Here is a 23,338-nt window from a genome sequence, read left to right as displayed (position 1 = left end):
AATTAAGATTTTTTTCCCAGAAACAAATTGATTTTAAATGTTTTTAAATGTTTTTGTTAACATACATATTCAAAAACATTCCTATATTCATCTGATTTTAGATATACTAAATGTGAAATAACTCTATTAGTACTGTTTTATTGTCTTGGACTGGTATTCTTCCTTTTTTCTTCCAAAGATCCACCTTCTACCTTACTCTGAAAACTTAAAATCATTGCAGTATTTTGCAGAATAGAACTGTTCGTTTTCTAAAATGTTGACGAATGAATTATTACAGTTAGTATATTAAAAAGAACGGCATGTTTGAGAATTTGAATTTCCCAATATTTAGGGTTTAGCTTTTATTTTTTAAAAGGACTTCAGTAAAGCTAAAATTCAAGATTACCTTCTCAAGTTTAATAAAGTAGTAGTATCAATTTTGGAAGTTAAGATGTATTTTAAGAGTAGGTTCCCTTTTTTTGGGGGGGGGGGTTATTGTATCACTTTGTATACCAGCCAACATGGAATTGTAATGTGAATGCTAGTAAACATCATTTTAAAAATCATCTGTTGAGCTGTACCTATGGACTTCCCCTCAGACACACTATTCAAGAACTGGGGATGTAGCTTAGTGGTTGAGTGCATGCTCAAGGCCCTGGGTTTGATTCCTGGAACTGCAAAAAATAAATAAACAGAAAAAAAGCTCTGGGGCTAAAGATAGCTCAGTTGTTAGAGTGCTTGCCTTGCATGCACAAGGCCCTGAGTTTAACCTCTAGCACCACATTATTTCTAGGTGATTTTATGGCATGAGTGATGGGTTTGTTACTAAAATAGATGAGTGGGAATATTAAAGTTGCTACTAAATAAGTTTCCTATCAAATATTTTAATACATACACAGAACTGTCCTTACGTGATAGACCAGTCTGAATTTTATGTTCTCCTGACACTTGAATTAAAAGAAAATGAAAATAATCTTTTTCTGTATACACATTTTTATTCCTGTTGACATATTAACAGCACGCCTTTCAAATCTAGTAATTTTTATGAGAATGTAATCCCATATAATTTGGCGGGAGAGGTGAAGGAAAGGCATAGGTCATTTTGGCTGTTTTTCATTAGTAAAAAAAATTGTTCCTTTTTTTTTTGATATTTGGGATTGAATCTGTGGGTGCTTTATTACTGACCTGCCTCCCCACTCCTTTTTTATTTTGAGATGGGGTCTTGCATACTTGCTTAAGGCCTGGCTGAGTTGTTGAGGCTGACTTTGAACTTTTAATCAATTGCCTCAGCCTCCTGAGTTGATGGAATTATAGGCATTCACCACCAAGCCTGGCTTTGTTCCTATTTTTAATGTATATGTTTCTCTCTTTTATGGGTTAAAAGTTGAATGTTTAAAAAACAAATTTAAAATATATATCAGGAAAGAAGTTGTATTAAAAAATATCTAGTGGAAGGAAAATACATGTATTTCCTCTTTTAATATAATGGAAATGATATTCACATTTTAAGATGAGTAGTTTAACATTATTACACTTTTTTTTTAATCTACTCAATCTACCAATTTGTAAATAAACCCTTACAGCAAGGAGGTATTTAGATAGAGAAAGATCATTTCATTTATAATTTTAGGATTAACAATTTCAATGAATAATGCTGTTGTAGTTTTTAAGCTTCAAAAGTTGCAAATTTTAAAAAATTTAACCTGGTTATTTGAAGTGATTGAATTATCTCATGTTTAATTAATAATGTCCCTCATTTGTTACATACTTGTTATCATTTGGCACACTTATCAAATATAGTCAATCAGTATTAAAATCCATTAAGATATGTAGAAGAGTGTTTGACATCATCTAAAGATGTACACTCTAGAGATGGAAACTATGTGTTCCAGTATTTTTAGTATATGCCTAGGAAAAGAGCTCAAAAGGTTTATATGAAAATATTGATAATGATTATCCCAAAATTATGTGCTACTAGATTTTTATATAATTATGTAATTAAATTTCTTTAGAATATGTAAATAAAAAATAACAGTATCTTGAATTTTGATAAATTTTGAAATTTTGCTTTTAAAATGTGTATTGAAGGGGCTGGGGTTGTGGCTCAGTGGTAGAGCACTTGCCTTACATGCATGAAGCACTGGGTTTGATCCTTGGCACCACATAAAAATAAATAAATAAAATAAAGGTATTGTGTCCATCTACAACTAAAATTTTAATTAAAAAATTTTAAAAAAATGTGTATTTAACAGCTTTATCTTAATTATTTAATTATTTAAGATTCTTAATTAAAGAGTACAATGCTTTAAAATTTCAGTCTTTCAGGGAACCTGAATATACTTTAAAATTGTTGTATGTTAACACATACAGCTTTATTTTTTCTTTTTTAGTAAAGGAATGTGATACCAGAAGACAGTATTAGGAATTGTCACAGTGTATGAATTTATAAACTCTTAGGCATAAGAATTAAATTTGGACATTAATTCCCCTACTATCACACTTGTTCTTCAGGTTTACCTGCCCTGTGTCCTTTCTTTAGCGGGTTTTCTGTCTTCTTTAAAGACACTGGTCACAGTGATATGAGAAATCTGATGTTCTTATTATTTCCCACTTAGTGTTCTTCAATAAATGTAATGAAAAACTTTATTATGCCTTTTAATTCTTTGAGTAACTTGTGATAATTGATCTCAAAGTACTCATTCCTACTATTTCTCATATTGTAGTCTTGTTTAAAGTGTTTTCCAAACACTTTCTTAAATAGAGGAGGGAGATGAATGTTTTATCTGGCAGTTCCTATGCTTGCCAACATTCCAGAGTATATTTGATATTAACTTATGACAGAAATAATATCAGATCAAAATGAAAATTTATTTGGAAAAAATTGAGTATTGTAGGCTCATTTACGAATGGGTTTAAGAGAGTTTTGTGTGCCAGTTCATCTCATTTTTCTTTATTTACTGCCTCACTTTTTATTTTTTTTCCAGCATTACATCATATTTTGTAACCTGGGTACATTCTTGATTTTGGCATATAATATTGATAATTACCGAGATGAATCTCTTGGTCTCATATTTAGTATAAGATTTAGGCCACAAACATCTAATGGAGTCATGGGTAGAAAATAAGATATAAGAAATTATTGCAGACGTTTAACTTTTAAATTGCAGACTATCGGTGGTCCATGTCAAGTCATAGTTCACAAGTGGGAGACTCATCTACAACCACGATCAATAACCCCTTTAGGTATGGGCATTAACTGCATCTGTTTGAGGCATATGCATAAGTTACTAATATGCTGCACAATGTCTTAGTGGGATTTAATAAATTTTTATTCTAAAGTTTAAAGTTAATGCATTGTTAGTACTACAAATTTCACTTAGCGTTTCATGAATCTTATTTTCAAAACTAAACAGTTACTAATTGTCTTTACAAATTTTATTAGAAATGCTTGCCTAGTTATTTTTGTTTTCTTGGGTCAGATTAGTTTATTATGAAATACTTGGTTTCATTTTGAGGGGTTAGGAAGTTTATAACATTCTTCTTGACTGAGCATCCATGGATTTATTTGATTGCTTGCTCAGGCTTAGTAAAAGAACATTTGATGAATGAATTAATCCAAAACAAAAACTTCATAACTTTTAGCTTTGAATAGTAAAGGTACTAGAATAAATTATTCTTTTTTTAAATGAGTAAATACTTGGATAAACTTGTATGAGTGAATTCAAATATCTTTGTAGTTGACATAGATTCTTGCTAGTTTATTTAAATTCCCTGCTGCCTTTGGAAGTGGTAATCCCAAGAGTTTTTTTTTTTTTTTTTTTTAAACATTATTCAGCTTTCTTGTGCCTAAAAATGGCATTTCTCTTCATACAAGTATTTTTGAATTTCCCTTTCCATACTGAAAGTAGAATTTGAAGTTCATTTTACATACATTAAGTTACCCACTTGTATTCATCTATATATTAACTTACTGCTGAAAAATGTATCTTTCAGTTCCTAGGCAAAGTTAAAATCTAAGAATGATAACTCATTTACTAATTTACTAGCTTAGATTAATAAGGAGTGGGAGTTTCTGCTTTACCTTATATCAGGACACATCTTGTTTAAATAGATGTCTCATTCCATCCTCTTTATTGGATTTTCTTTTTATGTGTTTTATTGCATTTTTAATAGTGTAAATTAGAATCTTTATGGTAGTATACTTAGAATTATAATAGTCCCATACTGAGGTTGGAACTTACGAGGTATTGAACATTTTAAGAAGTAATTTGCATTTGAAGCATCTTGTAGTTAAATACATTGTCTTATTGTGAGAAGTGAAATGATTTTGTTTCTTCTCTTTTAGAAAGAAATATATTTTATGTAATTTTTAAACTTACAAGCTGTGTGAAATCTACCAGAAAATTTGCACTAGCAACTGTAATACTTGAACAAGTATTTCAAACTCATGTTTAAACGAATATGGGAAGAGAAGTAGGAGGGAAAGACAATTAGTATTTAGAGGCTTGGATCTCAAAGCTTTTCTCATTTATTTGAATGTTAGGTGAAGGGGATATGCTAGCATTTATTCTTTTTTTGGTAGTTCCTCACAGCTCTGTATATGCAGGTAAGTTATACTGTTTGTAAAGCTTTTAGCTGGCTACAGATTATAGTTGGGATTTGAGGAGAATTACATTTTAGACAAGTTCAGAATATGCACTGCACAAGAATAAGCATTTTAATTGTGCCAAGACTTTTGTTTTGAAAATTCACAAGGAGTTACCATTGTCCAGCAACGTGTTAGTTTTGTATATTGGTGGGTGTAGAAGTTCATCCCAGTGCCTCTAGAGCACCTCTCTGTGGAGTTTTCTTTCACTTCCTTATGCTATCATGGATAACGACAAAGTCTGTAAGAACTGTACTACTTGTTAGTCTCTTTAAAGGGGAATTCTTTATAGAGGGCTACAATAAATATGCTTATTCACTTTATGCTGCTTTTAAGTTGTAGAAAAACAGTCCTTAAAGTTGGTAGTTTCTCAGTCGTTCATTCTTTAAACATTATGAATTTTAACGATGTCTTCTATTTTCCTTGAATTCTAGAAAATGAAATTATTATCGATGATGGACAATTTGGAATCCACAGTAAGTGAGAGTGAATTTTGAAATGTCCACTGATGTTTTTTGTGTGTATACACGTGTGTGTATATATATATATATATATTTACACATATTTTAAAAGTTCTGTTGATGAAAAACCTTAGGTCTAGTTGACAGCTTCTTTGTTATTTATGAAAATTGTATTCTATATAAAATTCAAGTTAAAAATTGGTAAAACAATACTATTACAAATGTGTGACTTTTTTTTTTAAAGAGAGAGTGAGAGAAGAGAGAGAGTGAGAGAGAGAGAGAATTTTTAATATTTATTTTTTAGTTCTTGGCGGACACAACATCTTTGTTTGTTGTGGTGCTGAGGATCGAACCCGGGCTGCACGCATGCGAGGCGAGCGCGCTACCGCTTGAGCCACATCCCCAGCACCTGTGTGACTTTTTTTATGGCAGGATATATAAATAGGAATCTGTAAAACTGTAAAAGTTTTGTTCTTACCTTCTCATATCTCAAACCCAGACTAGTGGCATAAGTAGTTTCAACTAAAAGTTTCTTATGGAACTTTGGGAATGTAATGATCCCTAATGGAACAATTGCTATGTTAGGAATCATTTTGGAACATGTTCTCTTTCATTGTAGATATGGATTACTTCAATAATGGATTTGATAAAAAGGCTTTAATTTACTAAAGTTGTTAAAGAATAGTTCATTGTTAATAGTCATTTAAATTCTTCCAATCATATAAAAGTTCTTTTTTAATGACAAATTTAAAGCTACAAGTATATTTACTTTGGAGGTGGTGTGTGACAAGGCCAGTGTTTTATAACCTCAGTGTATTAAAATGTGAATTTGAACTAGCATTAAAATAATTACTATTCTTTCTGTTTACTCTTGACAGATGGTGTTGAAACTCTGGATTCTGGGTGGCTGACGTGTCAGACTGAAATAAGATTACGTTTGCATTATTCTGAAAAACCTCCAGTCTCAATAACGAAGAAAAAATTTAAAAAGTCTAGATTTAGGTATGACTATGTGCTTTTATTACTTAGCCCCCCCCCCCTTTTAAAAAAAGAATGCTGTAGAGTTTGGATCCATTTTGTTTTAGCCTTTAAGAGAATAAAATAACACAGCTGTTGTCACATTTTCTAATAATCCTAGAGATCTGTGATAGTGAATTGCTTTTCCCCCATAGATCACTACTGTTACATATATTTATGTTAGTATCTTGTTTCTAAGCTTGTGTATTTTTGTAATTTCTATCATTTAACATTTCTTAGTGTAGTAATAATTTGTTTTAAAATGAACATAACAAATGATTTTGTGCTGAGGAGGGAATAGCATAAGTAGAAAAAAATTATTGGAAATCTTTCAGAGTTTTAAACTTTATAGTGATTTGAAAATGGAAACATTTCCATGAAGAAAGGTAGCAGTTTCAGAGTTTTTGTTTTTTTTTTGTACCAGGGATTGAACATCTAGAGGCATTTAACCACCAAGGCACATCCCCAGCCTCCTCTCCCCCACACTTTAAATTTTCTCTTTTCTTTGAGACAGGATCTCAGTAAGTTGCTGAGGCTAGCCTAAAACTCTGTCCTCTTGCCTCAGCCTCCTGAGTTGTTGCTGGGATTATGGGCGTGTGCTTATGCCTGGCTAGATTTTTTTTTTAAAGTTGCTTCAGTTTTAGAGATAGAAATAAAGCTTTGTGTAAATGGTTAAATAGTAGCTTATTTTTTCTGTGATATCTATGAGTGAACTGGCTTAAGACGCAGGGAGCCCTACACTTGAATTTTTGTGACTTTGGGACTGAAATATGTACCATAGCTTGATTGTATAACACAGCTTTTTCTGAATAAGATATCAGGAGTGGGTTGAAAGTAATTGAAGATGTTTATCTTTTTAATAGCATTCATAATGATACTGATGTCTGTAAGTCCTTAAATATTTTAACTGTCTAAATATTACAGCACTTTTATCCCGATCATAGACAAGGAAAAGTGTGGGTGGCACTTCACAGCCCTTTGTGTTGGCTGTTCTGATAGAGTATAGGATTTGGGGTGTGTGTACCTTGTCCTCCACATGGTCAATCTACAAGATCCTTTGGACCTCAAACTCTTTAATAGTTATCTGTACATATTTTAGTATTTTGCTTACTTGTTATTTTAAAAGAAGCAAATTACAGCTGTAAACTGACTAACAGAATAAGACAAAGAAATAACAATATAAGGAAAAACCTTGGTTGGTTAGCTTATTAGTACTTTTATTTTTTCCCTTGGATGCAGTTAAGCAATTAATAGCTAGGCATGGTAGCACATGCCACTTATCTCAGTGATGGGGTTGGAGAGCTAAGGCAGGAGGAGGATTGCAAGTTTGAGGCCAGCCTCATCAATTTAATGAGACTTTGTCTCAAAATAAAAAGGACTTGGGGTGTAGGTCAATGGTAAAGTGCCCTTGGCATCAGTCCCTGCACGGAAAACAAATGTTTGGGATCTGATTTGGAATACAAATGAATAAAAATTTATCTGTGAGGATTTCAGTATTTTAAAAACTTGGCAACAGCTTATATACTTTGTTTTATTTATTGTTTTGTGCTACAAGGGATTGAACCCAGGGGGACTCTACTACTATGGGGCACACTATTATTAAGCTATGTCCCCAGCCCTTTTTGTTTTCCTGTCTCAGCCTCCTGTGTTACTGGGATTCCATGTGTGTGCCTCTATACCTGGCCAGCTTATGCATTTTTAGAATAAAATAGTGAGCATGCACTTTGTTATCAACAAGTTTTAAACAGTCCTCCCTCCCTCCCTCCCTCCCTCCCTCCCTCCCTCCCTCCCTCTCTCTCTTTCTTTCTTTCTTTCTTTCTTTCTTTCTTTCTTTCTTTCTTTCTTTCTTTCTTTCTCTTTCCTTCTCTGTTTCTTTTTCTTTTTATCTCTGTCTCCCCCTCTCTCCCTGTCTCTCTCTCTCTCTCCCCCCCTTCCTCTCCCTCCCTCTCCCTCCTCCCCCTCCAGGGGCAATCAACAACTGGGCCACATTCCCAGCCCTTTTTAATTTTTTATTTTGAGACAGAGTCTCCCTAAATTGCTGAGGCTCTCTTTGAACTTGCAATAATCCTGCCTCAGCCTCCCAAGCTGCTGGGATTATAGACAGGCACCACTGTACTTGGCCCCCACATTTCTTTTTGATTGATTATACTAGCAAGTGGAAAGCAATGGAGATGTCTCTTTGTGGCAGAGTATAACATATATATAGCTATTTGACGAAAACATTTAATACAAATAAAATGAATTAAGTTTTATCATAGGTCCTGTCCCTTTAAGTTCGTTTATTTATTTTTCAAAAATGACTGTCTTGCCTACTAATTTCTTTCCATTTGTAGTTTCTTCATGTACCTCAGGGGAGAATGTTCCTTCAGGTTTATCAATAGAATCAATCTTCCAGAATCATTCCCAAGACAATTTGTTTTCTGGAAAGATGATGATTTTTGTGTTATTGAAATACTACTTTAGATTTTATTGAGTGATTATAGACAGTATTATTAATGGAATAATCTATATGTCTGAAACCTCAGGAAAAACTGTTAAGACAAAGCCTCAGCAGGGCTGGAGATGTAGCTCACTTGGTAGAATGCTTGCCTTGCATGCATAAGGCCCTGAGTTTAATCCCTAGCCCAGCAAAATACAAAGACAAAGCCTCAGCAGTGATTAGGAGGAGGGAGGTCAGGGTGGGCCACTATTGTAATTATTTGCATTCTATATTAAATCTCATTTAAGTGTCAAATGAAAAATTGTTGTAGTTTACCTATTACTCTCTATAATAACTTTGCATCCTATATTAACATTCAGATTGTTTAATCTATATGTGATTTAGTTGGTACAAGAAATATTCCAGAATTGAATTTACTTTTGGTATTACACATATTTTGTGTAAGTAATTGCTTTTTCATTGGGAGTAGATCAATCTTTGTGACCCCTATGGCTGGATAACTGGTATTTGTTTTCATTACTGTGAGCCCAGTGAGAGGACTTCTTGGATTATTTGTTTCCTTTATTAAAAAGGCATAGGCTGGGGTTGTGGCTCAGTGGTAGAGCGCTTGCCTAGCATGTGCAAGGCCCTGGGTTTGATCCTCAGCACCACATAAAAATAAATAAGTAAAATAAAGATATTAAAAAAGATATTAAGGGGCTGGGGATGTGGCTCAAGCGGTAGCGCGCTCGCCTGGCATGCGTGCAGCCTGGGTTCGATCCTCAGCACCACATACCAACAAAGATGTTGTGTCCGCCGAGAACTAAAAAAAAAAAAATTAAAGAAAAATAAAAAAGATATTAAAAAAACTTGTACTGTTCTATCCAAAGATAAAAAACAACCTTAGTGTAGGCATAATGGACACCTATCTCATTTTAATATCTTGTAGAAATATTTGTAGATAAAGCACATCTAATGCCTTAATCTATTTGTAGCCTTAATGTAATCTTATTTTTGTTATTTGACCATGTTGGAATAACACTCTTTTTTTTTTTTTTTTTTTTGGTGGTACTGGGGATTGGAACAAAGGACTTATGCATGTGAGGCAAGCAGTCTACCAACTGAGCTATATCCCTGGCCAGCGGACACTTAGGTTTAAGTAACATTTCTATGAAGTTATATATTCTATGCCACTTTTGCATTTCGTTATTCTTTCCTATTTTTCAGGGTAAAGCTTACACTAGAGGGTCCAGAGGAAGATGATGATGATAGGGTGTCTCCCACTGTTCTTCACAAAATGTCCAATACCTTGGAGATATCTTTAATAAGTGACAATGAGTTCAAGTGCAGGCATTCACAGCCAGAGTGTGGTTATGGCTTACAGCCTGATCGCTGGACAGAATATAGCATACAGACAATGGAACCAGATAACCTGGAACTAATCTTTGATTTTTTTGAGGTGAGTAGTTTTAGGGAAGGTGTTGAAAAAGAATGCAAGCATGAGCTTACTGATTTGTGTAAAGCCATGATTTATAAGAACTCTTCAGGTGTTGGCTCCTATATAATTTTAGCAGATTTAAAAAACTCAGAGGTGACAAATTTTAAGTACTGTTAGGAAAATAATTAAGAAAACTGCAGTAGAATTGATGTTTTTAATCAAGACTGGATTTGTTTTTGTCCATGCCTCTTAATCTAAATATAAATGAAGTATATCTAAAGGAGCTTTCAAAGATAAGTTGAGGGCCAGGAAGGCTGTGTGACCATTGGCAGATAATCTGATGTAATTAGCATTATTGAATCCTCTTCATGGTAAAAATCTGTCTTTCACTGAGGTGTTTTATTACGAGGATTTGTTGTGACAGTGGACTATGTAATTTTACTCAGTGTTATAAATGTGTAATCTAGTTAGAAAGTTTGTGCTAGATTATGCAGAATCAGTGCTGCCAACTTTCCAAAGCTACTTGTGTTAACTTACACTAAAACTTGTTAGCTCACTAGCTGTTCAGATGCTCTCACAAATAATACCTGGTACCTCCCTAAGGTCCTTACTACAGTTTGATATGGTTTAGTGGTTAAGCACCCCTGGGTTCAATCCCCAGTACCCCTCTCTCCCACCCATCCCAATAAAAACCTCTTAAACACCTAACTTTTCATTTGGTTGGCATTTTTAGAAACAACTGGTTTTTTTTTTTTTCATAGATAAGGCTGATAAATACCAACTGTAAACAGGCACTTGGTCTCCTTGGGAGTTACTATCCCTAGAGGCCACCATGTGGACATGTTTGTAGAGAACGTAATTTACATTATAATTCATTAGAAGTATATCTTGGTCTTTCATTGTAAAGTGTTTAGAGATTTTCAGACTGTGCTTTATATTCACCTAATACATATTAGATCAGAAGTGAAGAAAATATATCATTTAGAACAAAAAAAGCTATCTAAATTACCTGGATGTAAGTTTTCTTCCTCATCAGTCCTTCATAGACTATCAGTTGATTTTAAGAGAGTTCTTTGATCATGAATTTAAAACATTTAAGAATTCAGAGTATTCTGTCTCAATCTCATTTTTTCAGGAAGATCTCAGTGAACATGTAGTTCAGGGTGATGCCCTTCCTGGACATGTGGGCACAGCCTGTCTCTTATCATCCACCATTGCGGAGAGTGGGAAGAGTGCTGGAATTCTTACTCTTCCCATCATGAGCAGAAATTCCAGGAAAACAATAGGCAAAGTGAGAGGTAAGTTTAGAAAAATAGGAAAGTCCTGACAAGTAAAGCTAAGGTTAAGTTAGAATTTTTCATTATTTCTAAATTGAGGATTTGAGAATAGTAATGATTAATAATTTATATTATTAACATAAGAATTTAGATTAACTAATATAATAAGAAGTTAAGTATGTTTATTAAATTTTCTACAACTTTGAATCAATTTTGACTTGATTATTTTCTATTTGATAGAGATTAATTAAACTGGTTTAAGTGCTTTTTAAATGTCATTGAGCTCATAATGAACTTTTTAACCATTTTTCTTTATCCCTCCCTCTTTCTTCCTATGGAAGTTGACTTTATCATTATTAAGCCATTACCAGGATACAACTGTGACATGAAATCTTCATTTTCTAAGTATTGGAAGCCAAGAATACCACTGGATGTTGGACACAGAGGTGCAGGAAACTCAACAACAACTGCCCAGTAGGTTGAATATTTGCATAGAATTGGCATTCAGTAGTTCATAAGGTTAGATTGGTTTGACCCACAAAAGGGTCAGATGATGCTTTTATTATCATCTGGGGAATTAAATGTAATTTCACAATCAGGATTACCAATTCAAAATAATTAAAGCCCAACTCTAATCTCCTAAGATTCTGATTAGTCTTTGATATTATACTGAATTGATGATGAGAAAGACATTAGAACCACAAAGCCAGGAAGTAAAGCTTGCTCTTGAGAATCTGTGTCTTTCTTGATTTGGGCACATTGCCATTCTTTAAAATGGAAGGGTTTGGATGTTCCCTAGTGTTCTGCTCCTAGTTAAGCATCCATGACTCCAAGAAAGTTTAAGTAAACTCAGGGTGTGTTTATTTGTTCAGCCAACACCTCATCAGAAAGATGCCTCATCTCTTCTCAACAGACAAATTTCAGCCTGGTACAGTTGGTTGTTCCTTCTAGTTTTGAGTTTTATTTATTTACAAGTACTCTAGCTTGTTGCCATTGGCTTTCTACTGGTAGTTTTAATTCCATTCCTTTTATTTTAAACTGCTGCTGCTGAGTGCTATGGCACATGCCTGTAATTCCAGCTACACAGGAGGCTGAGGCAGGAGGAGCACAAGTTCAAAGCCAGTCTTAGTAAGACCCTGTCTCAAAAAATAAAAAGGGCTTTAGATGTGGCTCAGTGGTGAAACACCCCTGGGCTCAATCCCTGGCACCCCAAATAAATAAAGTGATGATGAGAAAGCTTTAGGACTTGGGGTCATGATTATGATTAAGTCTATAAAACAAATCAACTACCATTTAAGAAAGAAGCATCCTTAGGCTCCATCAAAGTAAATTGTCTTCCCTTTTTTTCTTGTTCTTTAAATAAACTTTTCATACTTCTATCCTGTTGGTGTATCAGTGTTTCCCCCACAGTCTGGAGGTTTTATTTCAAAGAACAAGTTTCTTGTCTCTTTTTTCATGATATTGAAAACAATTGTTTTCCTTAATTGGTTACCTTAACTTGTTCCAAGGGGAAAAATCCTTATTATAGGAGAAGTATATGTTGTGGTGTAGCATGTGTCTATATTTCAGCTTATAAGTATCTATAGTTGTTAGAGCTTTCATTTATGGAATAAATGTACACATTAGCCAAGTGTATTTAGAGTCCTTTTTTTTTTTCCACAGTCATATTTTGGGGATAGCAAAATTAGCTTCAAAATAGAATAAATACTATTTCCATTGTTAAAAATACAGTTGAGGGCTGGGGATATGCTCAGTTGGTAGAGTGCTTGCCTTGCATGCACAAGACCCTGGGTTCAATCCCCAGCACCACAAAAAGACAAATAAAAAATAGTTGACTTTTTTACATTTGTTTCTTTTTTTGTAGTTTGTGATAGCATGTTTCTTTATTTCAGGCTGGCTAAAGTTCAAGAAAATACTATTGCTTCTTTAAGAAATGCTGCTAGTCATGTAAGTAACCTTTATTTCTTTAAATACTTTGGGCTATTCAGTTAGAAAAATGTGGCTCAGGGCGATCTCCTCCAGTCTGCATTAGTATGTTAAAGAGGAATATTTATGCTTGTTTTGAACATGTTTCTAAGTGAAGACTATGTCTTGGCATTATATTTCAATCCGTGGTAAAGATTGGGATGAGAACAATAAGATCATAAGCATCTTTTTTTCATCTAACAGATTTTGAGTTGTTTTCTTTAAAAAAATTTCCACTAAGCATTGATATTTACTGTCTGAACGATGTATTTATTCAGGTATTCACTTTTTTTAAAAGGTCAAAACCAGATTGGAATATTTATTTACTGAACAGTGTATGTGCAGCTGGTGCTATGTATATAATAATATAAGGGGCAACTGCTTTCAGGTGGCCACTGTATATACTAAGATTATAAATAGATGTGAGGTGAGTTTGAACCTACTGGCACAAGACCTTTTTTCTGAGATCTCAGTGGTTGTTCTGTTCCCTCCTCTACACTCCTCTCTGAGGCCTGGGATCAAAGCAGCTGACCAGCAATATGGCATGAGGAGTTGGACAGGGCAGCTGTGACTTATGCCCTAAGAATGTGGTACACAGATTGTGTGCACCCCAGCAGGCTCTGTAAAGTTCATCATGGTCCCTTGTATTCCCCTTTTTTTGCGGGGGGGTACTGGGGATTTAACTCAGGGGCACTTAACCACTGAGCCACATTTCTAGCCCTGTTTTAGATTTTATCTAGACACAAGATATCTCTGAGTTGCTTTAGGGACTTTGAACTTGGAATCAGTCTTACTGTCTCAGCTTCCTAAGACACTGGGATTACAGGCATGTGCTATTGTACCCAGCTGGTATTTACTTTTTACCAGGTTATGTTACATTTCTTAACTCCTTTCCCAGTCTGATTTTTAGCACCTGCAGTTTGACATTTTTTAGTTGAGAACCTGGGGTTTCCTCCTTCACCCCTTCCTCTGTGCCTGACCAGAATGTCTCAGGTTCTGAAGTTAAACTAGGGGGAAATGGAGGAAGATCTTATTTTTGTATTTTCACTTGTTTCAGTGTCCTCCAGATCAATTAAACTTTGCCTTCTTAAAAATTGTTCAGCAAGTAATTGGGTGTTTATCACTTTTGTGAACCAACATATTTTCTGACAGACCTTTTCATATCTTTTTTTTTTTTTAAATTTTATATATCTTCTTGTAAGTAGTTGAGAGCAATGGACTCAGCTCTGTTCCTTTTCATGAGTTTCTAGGAGTTTATTACTGCTTATCACCTGTAGATGACATATGGGCATTTGGGAGTAAATGGTTACATAGATTTCTTTCTTTCTTTCTTTCTTTTTTTTTTTTTTTTTGAGAGAGAGAATTTCAATATTTATTTTTCAATTTTCGGCGTACACAACATCTTTGTTTATATGTGGTGCTGAGAATCCAACCCAGGCCGCACGCATGCCAAGCGAGAGCGCTACCGCTTGAGCCACATCCCCAGCCCCACCTTTTCATATCTTAACCTCTCGAAATTGGAATAGGTTTTACGGTTTATCTTTGATAGACCTCTTTTTTTTTTTTTTTTTTTTTTAAGAGAGAGTGAGAGAGGAGAGAGAGAGAGAGAGAGAATTTTTAATATTTATTTTTTAGTTCTCGGCGGACACAACATCTTTTGTTGGTATGTGGTGCTGAGGATCGAACCCGGGCCGCACGCATGCCAGGCGAGCGTGCTACCGCTTGAGCCACATCCCCAGCCCCTACGGTTTATCTTTGAGTCATGGTTTAACTGGAAGCATCCTCACCAGTACTATAATAATGATACATTTTATAATTCGTGGCATCCTAAATTTGTTTGATATTTAAAATTTTAGTAGTTTTATTTTTGTGTTAAAGATTATACTAATTGCTAGGTGTGGTAAGACATGCCTATAATCTTAGCAGTTCAATCCCAGTACCAAAATAAATAAATAAATAAGTAAATACAGCGCTTATTTATGTATATTGTGGTATATAGTTCATAATTTGGAACCAGTTTTATTTAACTATAGCCAGCTAGTCTAAGTATCATTTAACTAACTAATCGTAAAAACGTGATTGACTGTTTAAAGAATTTTCAGGGTCTCCATGCTTTTTTGGAAGGAGGATTTCATTTACCCTTCTATATTCTGACAATATCCTTTATAACTCACATGGGTCACATTTGGTAATGTCTTATTTTAATTATTAATTGCTTATTAACTTGCTTTAATATTAAAAAACATAATTTTGAAGATGTTTTAATCTGTTATTATATCTTAAAGCTCACATGAATTTTGGGATTAGATTTTATCTCTTAGTAAAATTTTTCCCGGAAGGATGATATGTACAGCTATGTATGATTAAACATTTAAACTAGAAAGATGTACATTAAAGTGTTAAGTAGGTGTTACTATTTATGGTGGTAGGGTTTGTTGTGTTTGGTAGAAATGGTTTGTGTTTTAATAAGAAGTAGCTACATTTTCTGCTTCAGACATCAACAAGGAAGTAGACTTCATAGCCAAATTCTTGAGCTCCTTTGGTTGTAATCATATGTGCTGAGAAGATAGGTACCATTTCATGACTTAGATGCACTGTAGGAATGGAAATGTATCTAGCCATTCTCAACACTTCTGTTGATCACAAGTCAGTAACATACAGAATTCTCAAATCTTGCTTCCTTTGATCCCAACTTTTGGTGAATGTACACATTTACATGTCAGTTTATGTTCTCAGTCTTTATCTGCATTAATTCAGAGGATAGAATGGATTTTTTTTGGTGATTGGACTCACCATATTGCCCAGGTGAGTCTCTAACTCACTGTCTTTCTGCCTCAGCCTCCAGAGTAGCTGGGATCACAGGTGCTCACCAAGGCCAGCAAATCTGACTTTTAAAAATATATTCTTAATGCTAATTCATGTCTTCCTCCTAATTTGTTTTCGTCTCCATCCAGGCATTTGGCATGTGCATCATTTTTGTTGCCTGATTTGTTTTATCTGTTCAGGAATAGTTGTAGCTTCTTTAATACACTATTGACATTTTCTAAGAAAGCGAACTAGGAGGCAGAGCAAAGGGTCTCTGGGTTACTCTTTACTCATATCATCTCTGAGGTCTAGCTAATGCTAAAGTATGCAGTGGCAGCAAGGAGGGGAAACCCTGTATTCTAGGTTCCTATTTTATTCCATTTCTGCAAATTGCAGTAGCAGAGGTGATACCCATGAATGCTGTCACTGTTAACTGACATGCCCTTTGGTGTTTATCAGTGGATTCATGTCCACCCCTCTTTTTGGCCAGGTAAAAGTTGTGCTTTTACAAAGGAGGGGGGCAGGTAATAAACTGCTTAATATGTAGTATTAAATAATTAGTGTGGTGTTTTTGTGTACTGATCTATTAATTTTACAGTAAACATTAAGCTTCTTTTTTTTATTGGTTGTTCAAAACATTACAAAGCTCATGATATATCATCTTTCATACATTTGACTCAATTGGGTTATGAACTCCCATTTTTACCCCCAATACAAATTGCAGAATCATATTGGTTACACACTCACATTTTTACATAATGGCATATTAGTGACTATTGTACTCTGCTACCTTTCCTATCCTCTACTATCCCCCCTCCCCTCCCCTCCCATCTTCCCTCTCTACCTCATCTGCTGTTGTTCAATTCTCTCCCTTGTTCCCCCCCTTTCCCCTCACAACCTCTTATATGTAATTTTATGTAACATTGAGGGTCTCCTACCATTTCCATATGCTTTCCCTTCTCTCTCCCTTTCTCTTCCCCCCACTCATCTCTGTTTAATGTTAATCTTTTCCTCATGCTCTTCCTCCGTGTTCTGTTCTTAGTTGCTCTCTTTATATCAAAGAAGACATTTGGCATTTGTTTTTTAAGGATTGGCTAGCTTCACTTAGCATAATCTGTTCTAATGCCATCCATTTCCCTGCAGATTCTATGATTTTGTCATTTTTAGTGCTGCGTAATACTCCACTGTGTATAGATGCCACATTTTTTTTATCCATTCATCCATTGAAGGGCATCTAGGTTGGTTCCACAGTCTAGCTATTGTGAATTGTGCCGCTATGATCATTGATGTGGCAGTATCCCTATAGTACGCTCTTTTAAGATCCTCAGGGAATAGTACGAGAAGGGCGATAGCTGGGTCAAATGGTGGATCCATTCCCAGCTTACCCAGGAATCTCCATACTGCTTTCCAAATTGGCCTCACCAATTTGCACTCCCACCAGCAGTGTACAAGTGTACCCTTTTCCCCACATCCTCGCCAACACTTATTGTTGTTTGACTTCATAATGGCTGCCAATCTTACTGGAGTGAGATGGTATCTTAGGGTGGTTTTGATAACATTAAGCTTCTTAATGTTTTTGTACTTTTAGATGTATCACACACCAGATAATGTTTTTCTAATACTTGGCTTCCTCCTGTCAGGGTGCAGCCTTTGTAGAATTTGATGTTCACCTTTCAAAAGACTTTGTGCCTGTGGTATATCATGATCTCACCTGTTGTTTGACCATGAAGAAGGTATGTGGAAATTCCTTTATTTTAAACTCATTGTTAGCTAAAAGGTGTGAAACGAGGACCTTTGTTATATTTTTAGTTATTTATTAACTGGAGTCAACTCAATTCATTTCTTAGTGAATTATTGCCAGTATTTTCCTGTCTCTAGCTCTGGCAACTTTAAGATAGCGAAGAGATGGGTACTGATTTCCTCAAGTAGAGTCTCTGTTTTGTTCAATTTATATTTTTATTCCAGGTGGTATATGTACCAGTGTTTATTTTCTAAGCCCCCATCTGTTTTTGCTTTATACTCTTTCTCAAATTTATAGGATAGTTTGGTATAAAACAAGAGGAATCACAGTAAAAAATTGAAGGTCCTAGGGGCTGGGGATGTGGCTCAAGCGGTAGCGCGCTCGCCTGGCATGCGTGCTGCCCGGGTTCGATCCTCAGCACCACATACCAACAAAAAGATGTTGTGTCCGCCGAGAACTAAAAAAATCAATAAATAAATATTGAAAAAAACTCTCTCTCTCCTCTCTCACTCTCTCTTAAAAAAAAAAAAAAATTGAAGGTCCTATTGAAGAAGGAATGGACTTAAGAGCCAGGGAAATATGAAAGACTTTTTAGCTGAGAAGGAAATGTCAAGAACTAAAATTCAGGGTTAATCTTTTAGTAAATAGAAATTTCAGAAAAAACAGACTGGAGTCAAGGGAAGTAGTAATGTGGACCATTGGTATAGTAGGGAAAGGGAGATTGGAGAAGAGGGCATATATTATGGAGAGCAGAATTCAGAATGAGATTTTGAAATCCATATAATTTTAAAAGTTTGTTGTCATTGTACAAACAAAATTTTCATTGTTTTTTCATCCCTGAGCTTCAGTATATACAAATTAACTAAAGTGATTTCTCAGGAACTTAACCTAGGAAGGTTCATTTTGCATTTTCAATTATATTGGTTCTCAGTTGGGTGTGTTGGCTCAAGCCTGTAATCCCAGAGGCTTGGGAGGCTGAGGCAAGAAAGAGGATTGCAAGTTCAAAGCCAGCTTCAGCAACTTACTGAGGCCCCAAGCAACTCAGACCCTCTTTCAAAATAAGAAATTTTAAAAAGGTTGGAAATATGACTGAGTGGGTAAGCACCCCCTAGGTTCATTCCCTGGCTCCTCCCACCTCCAATTATATTGGTTCTCATTTTCAATTTATTTTGTTTAAAATTAAGGCCAGTTTATGTAGAACACTGTACCAGATATGTTGTATAAAAGACAACGCACCTGGGTCTGCCTGCTAGTGGATTTAAGAGTTCTTGGGGATTGGGTTGCTATGATCAGGATAGGGAGGGAAGGAAGGAGATACATGTATTCAGATGAAGAAAGAAGTAGAATAATTAAAAAGAAATGGAGCAAGTAGCTTTTGCTGTGGGAGAACACCATCTCTAAAAATTAGTGAAGAGTATTAAAAATTTAGTGAAGAGTATTACTGATCTCCAGTTTTCACCAGACTGTCTTGCTTTGACGTTGAAGCTGAATGAGTTAGTTGGGGAATGAAAGTAGTGAGTATGTATTATTTTTAGGTTGATTTTAATTTTAAGCTGGCATTTTTCATATAAAAATTATTTGTCTATTTAAAAATGCAAGTAGTTCAGGTTTATGAAATGAAAAAAATAAATCTTCCTTTCCCCTTTTCCTTGATCTCATTCCCTTATTCTTAATAGTTTCTTGTGTATCCTTCCAGAAAAACTTTAGGCATACACAGGTTCGTACCAGTGTACATGAATAAATATATATGTACTTAATGACTTCTAGCGTGTTTGTTGAATTGGTGATTTATTTATTGGAGGTACTCAACTCATTTCCTCTAACAGTGGTACCTCTAACAATGTGATATTTGCTATGGCATTAAAATCTAGAAGAGTATATTTGCTTGTGGGGGAATCATGATAGATCTGAGTTCTTATTAAATAGTATTGCTTATAAAGCTAATTGCACAGTTTTGTTATGGCAATTTCTTTGCGTGGCTGCTATTTTTATCTAGACTTACATTTGAAAAGTTTTAGAAACTTAGAAACAGAAATTTGCATGTTGATTTCCTAGGCATGTAGCATGGATTATATGTCAAATACAAAGTATATAGCATGATAGAAAGCAGGGGAAAGGATGACTGACAGACAGTTCCTTGTGTCCTCAGTTGTGTCTTCAGTGCCACAACTTACTCCCCACAGGCTTTTCTGTCCTTGCATTCCCTGCCTGCTTTGGGAAAAAAAAAAAAGCCAGGGACTTGGGTAGGCTCATTTGTAAAGCATTTGCTTAGCATGTGCAAGAACTTGGGTTTGATCCCTAGCACCGCCTAAAAAAACAAGAGTATAAAACTGGGAGGTAATGTTAGGTAAAAATGATTTTTCTGCATGGGGCTTTCTAATAGTTACTCTTATTATTCAGTTAATTGAAATTATAGGCATATCCAGAGGAAACATTCAGTAATAATGAAACAGGCCCATTTCTCTTTTTTTTTTTTTTGTATTTTTTAGAAGTTTGATGCTGATCCAGTTGAATTGTTTGAAATTCCAGTAAAGGAACTAACATTTGACCAACTCCAGTTGTTAAAGGTAGTAACAGTAGCATAAATGTAAATTACCATTTCATAAGTTCTACTTACTGATAAATGGCTATGTTTTTCCTGCACACAAGATTGACTAGTTAATATACATAATGTGTGCTTTACTTTTCTGCTCTGATTTGGAAGATGCTGATTCCTCCATTTTCTCTAACAGTTTTTGTGGATGTCATTGATTTTTTGTTTTTGAAAGAACTAGGCCATAAGTCTTTGTAGGCCATAGGGGTTAGCCTTTCACATTCATAATCTTAAATTGCTCTTGTTCTGCAGTAGCCCTTTTCTTTATGGCTGTCTCTGTTTTATAGTTGGCCTTTTATTTGATAGTAGGTTTTGTACAAATGTTGATTAGGATCTTTGTATTTTTGGTTGTACCATGTAGTTTTACATGATTCTTTTTTCCATTCTCATTAGATACATAAATAGTTAAGTATGAGCAGTTTCTGGACTCAGGAATTTTTATATTCTTCTTCCCTACCTGGGCATTTGATCATGACCTTAGGTTTATGATCAAATGACCTTAGGTATATAAATGACCATGACCTTAGGTATATAAAATAATTAGTGTAGTGTTTATTCTTAATAAACTTGTAATTCTACATTTTATATTATTTTCAAAATTCCTGAGTTTTCAAGTTATAGTTCTATTAACCATCTCTTCATAAACCAGGATTTGTTTTTCTCATTGCATGTTGTGTGTTTGTGTCTTCTAGCTTGCCCATGTGACTGCATTAAAATCTAAAGATCGACAAGGTATGCACCAATATGGAAACCTGTTCATGGTCATTTTAATGAATAAAATACTGGGCCATCTGAATGTATTTTTATAGATGTGATGGCTATACATGTGTTAATTTTTAACTGAAATGTCATGTGTAATAACCATTCTGTTATTTTTCTTAGCAAAGCCATCAGAATTCTTCACAATTTTTGTACCTATAAATCTTTCCAAATGTTCTAATCATTATGGTTAGAGTATAGAATTTGGCTACAGAGCCAGAGTTTGAAACCAGCTCTCTCAAATATCAGCTATGACCTTGGGCAGGTTACTTCAGCACTCTGCCTCCATTTCCTCAAAGCTTGTTGTTGCCTGCCATATCTCTTTGTAATTACACTTTGCTTTCTACTCACCTAGGGTTTAATAGGTTTCCATTCATTTGAGGCTTATTGTATCCTTTGTGTTTATGTTCTTGCTCTTTAATTAAGCCTCTCACGTGTAGAAAAATAGTTTCATATTTCTAGAGATCTACTTTCACAGTGTTCTACATTTGATAGGCACTTTAGTAGTTTGTCTGCAGTTGTGTTATTAAACAATATGGATGCCTTTATGAACAAACTGTGAGGTGCTTAAGACTTAAAAGATTATCTCTGAAGCATAATTATAAATGCATAGTGTTACAGATATTTAATGACTGTAAAACTAATTTTGCCTTTAATTTATTCAACTGGAAAAATTTGCATTATTTTAGTTTTAGTTTTATTTTTAGTTTTTTGAAATATACATAAATTGGGATTTGTGTTTGTTTTTTAAGAAACGTTTGATATTTTAATTTTTTTCTCAGCAAAATTGTCTTCTAGATCTCTTAAGATGATTTATTGGTATCTATAGATTATTTTATCTAATTTCTGAGCTGATTTTGATATTTTAAATAGAAATCTTAGCAAAATAACACAACTCAATTCCATTGATAAATGACTGATTATTGCTTTTGACTACTTTTAGAAGAATAGTATTATGATCAGGCACTGTGATGCATACTTGTAATCCTAGCAATTTGGGAAGCTGAGGCAGGAAGATAGGCAAGTTGAAGTCCAGCCTGGCAACTTGGGGAGATGCTGTCTCAAAAAGGGTTGGGCATAACAGCGCAATGATAAGAGTACCCTTGGGTTCAATCCCCAATGTTTAAAAAAACAATCACTCTTGAGACCAGACTATGGTGTTTATACTACATGTTGCAAACTAGTCTTTATGAGGGATGCTTGTTTAGAATATGCAGTTTTTCAATCCAGGAGACTTCAGATGTTTCAGACATTAAAGGACCTTATGATACTTTCAGCATATGTTCATTCTACTTTTTTAGAGTTTAAAAAATCTTAGTGATACAATGGCATTTTATTTACTAAATTTTTGTTATTTAAAATTTCAGAATCTGTGATTGAGGAAGAAAATTCCTTTTCTGAAAATCAACCATTTCCTTCTCTTAAGATGGTAAGTTTCTGAGGAAAACTAGGACAAGTCTATCTCATTAATCTTATTGCCTGAACAATTTATTTTGTTCTTTTAAATGGGTACTAAAAAGATGGTGTGAATAATGTGATTAATGCAAATCTGTTATCATTGGTGCTTCTAGAAGGTGTACTTTTGTGTGATATACTTGTGCTGCTTTTTTATTTTAAGAGTAACTTATCTCAAATAAATAAAAATTTCCTCAATGGCTTAATTTGGTAAGAATAGCATATGTACATATTTCTGTATATAGAGGAAGGAGAAGGCAAAAAAAGGGCTGGAAGAGGGTGAAATGTTTAAAAAAGCGATTGTTTTCAAACAATAGTTTTTATGGAAAGAAATAAGATTCTGTACTAGAGAAAATGAGTACCCTCATTACTTAAAATAAGGCATAGGTTTCAAAAATTCACTGAGAAAGAAATTAGGATGAAAAATTTTGAAAACCAGGCAGTTAATACAGGAATTTTTTGAAAGAATCAGGAAAGCCCACATGGGTGCAAAAGAGATGATGGGTCTCCCTTGGTTTCTGCTGTGCCTCTTTTTTTTTTTTTAAAGTGAGCACAGCAGGTATTTTTTTTTTAATATTTATTTTTTAGTTTTCGGCGGACACAACATCTTTGTATGTGGTGCTGAGGATCGAACCCGGGCCGCACGCTTGCCAGGCGAGCGCCTTACCGCTTGAGCCACATCCTCAGCCCCTCTACTGTGCCTCTTAATACCTGCTCTTATGTGGTGTTTTTTGTTGTTTTGTTTTTTTGATACCAGGGATTGAACCCAGGGGCACTTAACCAC

The 23,338-nt window shown here is 34.6% G+C and overlaps 1 protein-coding gene across 6 annotated transcripts in view; it reads left to right on the top strand.

Moving 5' to 3' along the window:
• Positions 1 to 23,338, top strand: part of GPCPD1 (glycerophosphocholine phosphodiesterase 1) — a 57,269-nt gene that overhangs the window by 16,891 nt on the left and 17,040 nt on the right. For 5 of the 6 annotated variants that reach the window (XM_081288674.1, XM_081288673.1, XM_081288678.1 and 2 more), the window contains 12 exons: positions 3,147 to 3,222; positions 5,059 to 5,100; positions 5,964 to 6,087; positions 9,749 to 9,980; positions 11,095 to 11,257; positions 11,578 to 11,710; positions 13,129 to 13,183; positions 17,647 to 17,739; positions 19,444 to 19,464; positions 20,237 to 20,314; positions 21,033 to 21,072; positions 22,467 to 22,528. In XM_081288674.1, the coding sequence (XP_081144800.1) occupies positions 3,147 to 3,222; positions 5,059 to 5,100; positions 5,964 to 6,087; positions 9,749 to 9,980; positions 11,095 to 11,257; positions 11,578 to 11,710; positions 13,129 to 13,183; positions 17,647 to 17,739; positions 19,444 to 19,464; positions 20,237 to 20,314; positions 21,033 to 21,072; positions 22,467 to 22,528 (1,119 nt within the window). The remainder of the gene's footprint in view (positions 1 to 3,146; positions 3,223 to 5,058; positions 5,101 to 5,963; positions 6,088 to 9,748; positions 9,981 to 11,094; positions 11,258 to 11,577; positions 11,711 to 13,128; positions 13,184 to 17,646; positions 17,740 to 19,443; positions 19,465 to 20,236; positions 20,315 to 21,032; positions 21,073 to 22,466; positions 22,529 to 23,338) is intronic. The other variant, XM_081288677.1, reaches the window with a different exon arrangement.

The sequence above is a fragment of the Spermophilus citellus genome, assembly GCF_964194105.1.
Source record: "Spermophilus citellus genome assembly, chromosome: 4".
Taxonomy (NCBI): Eukaryota; Metazoa; Chordata; class Mammalia; order Rodentia; family Sciuridae; genus Spermophilus; species Spermophilus citellus.
Note: the sequence above shows the minus strand (reverse complement) of the source record. Positions and strands in the feature narration are given on the sequence as shown.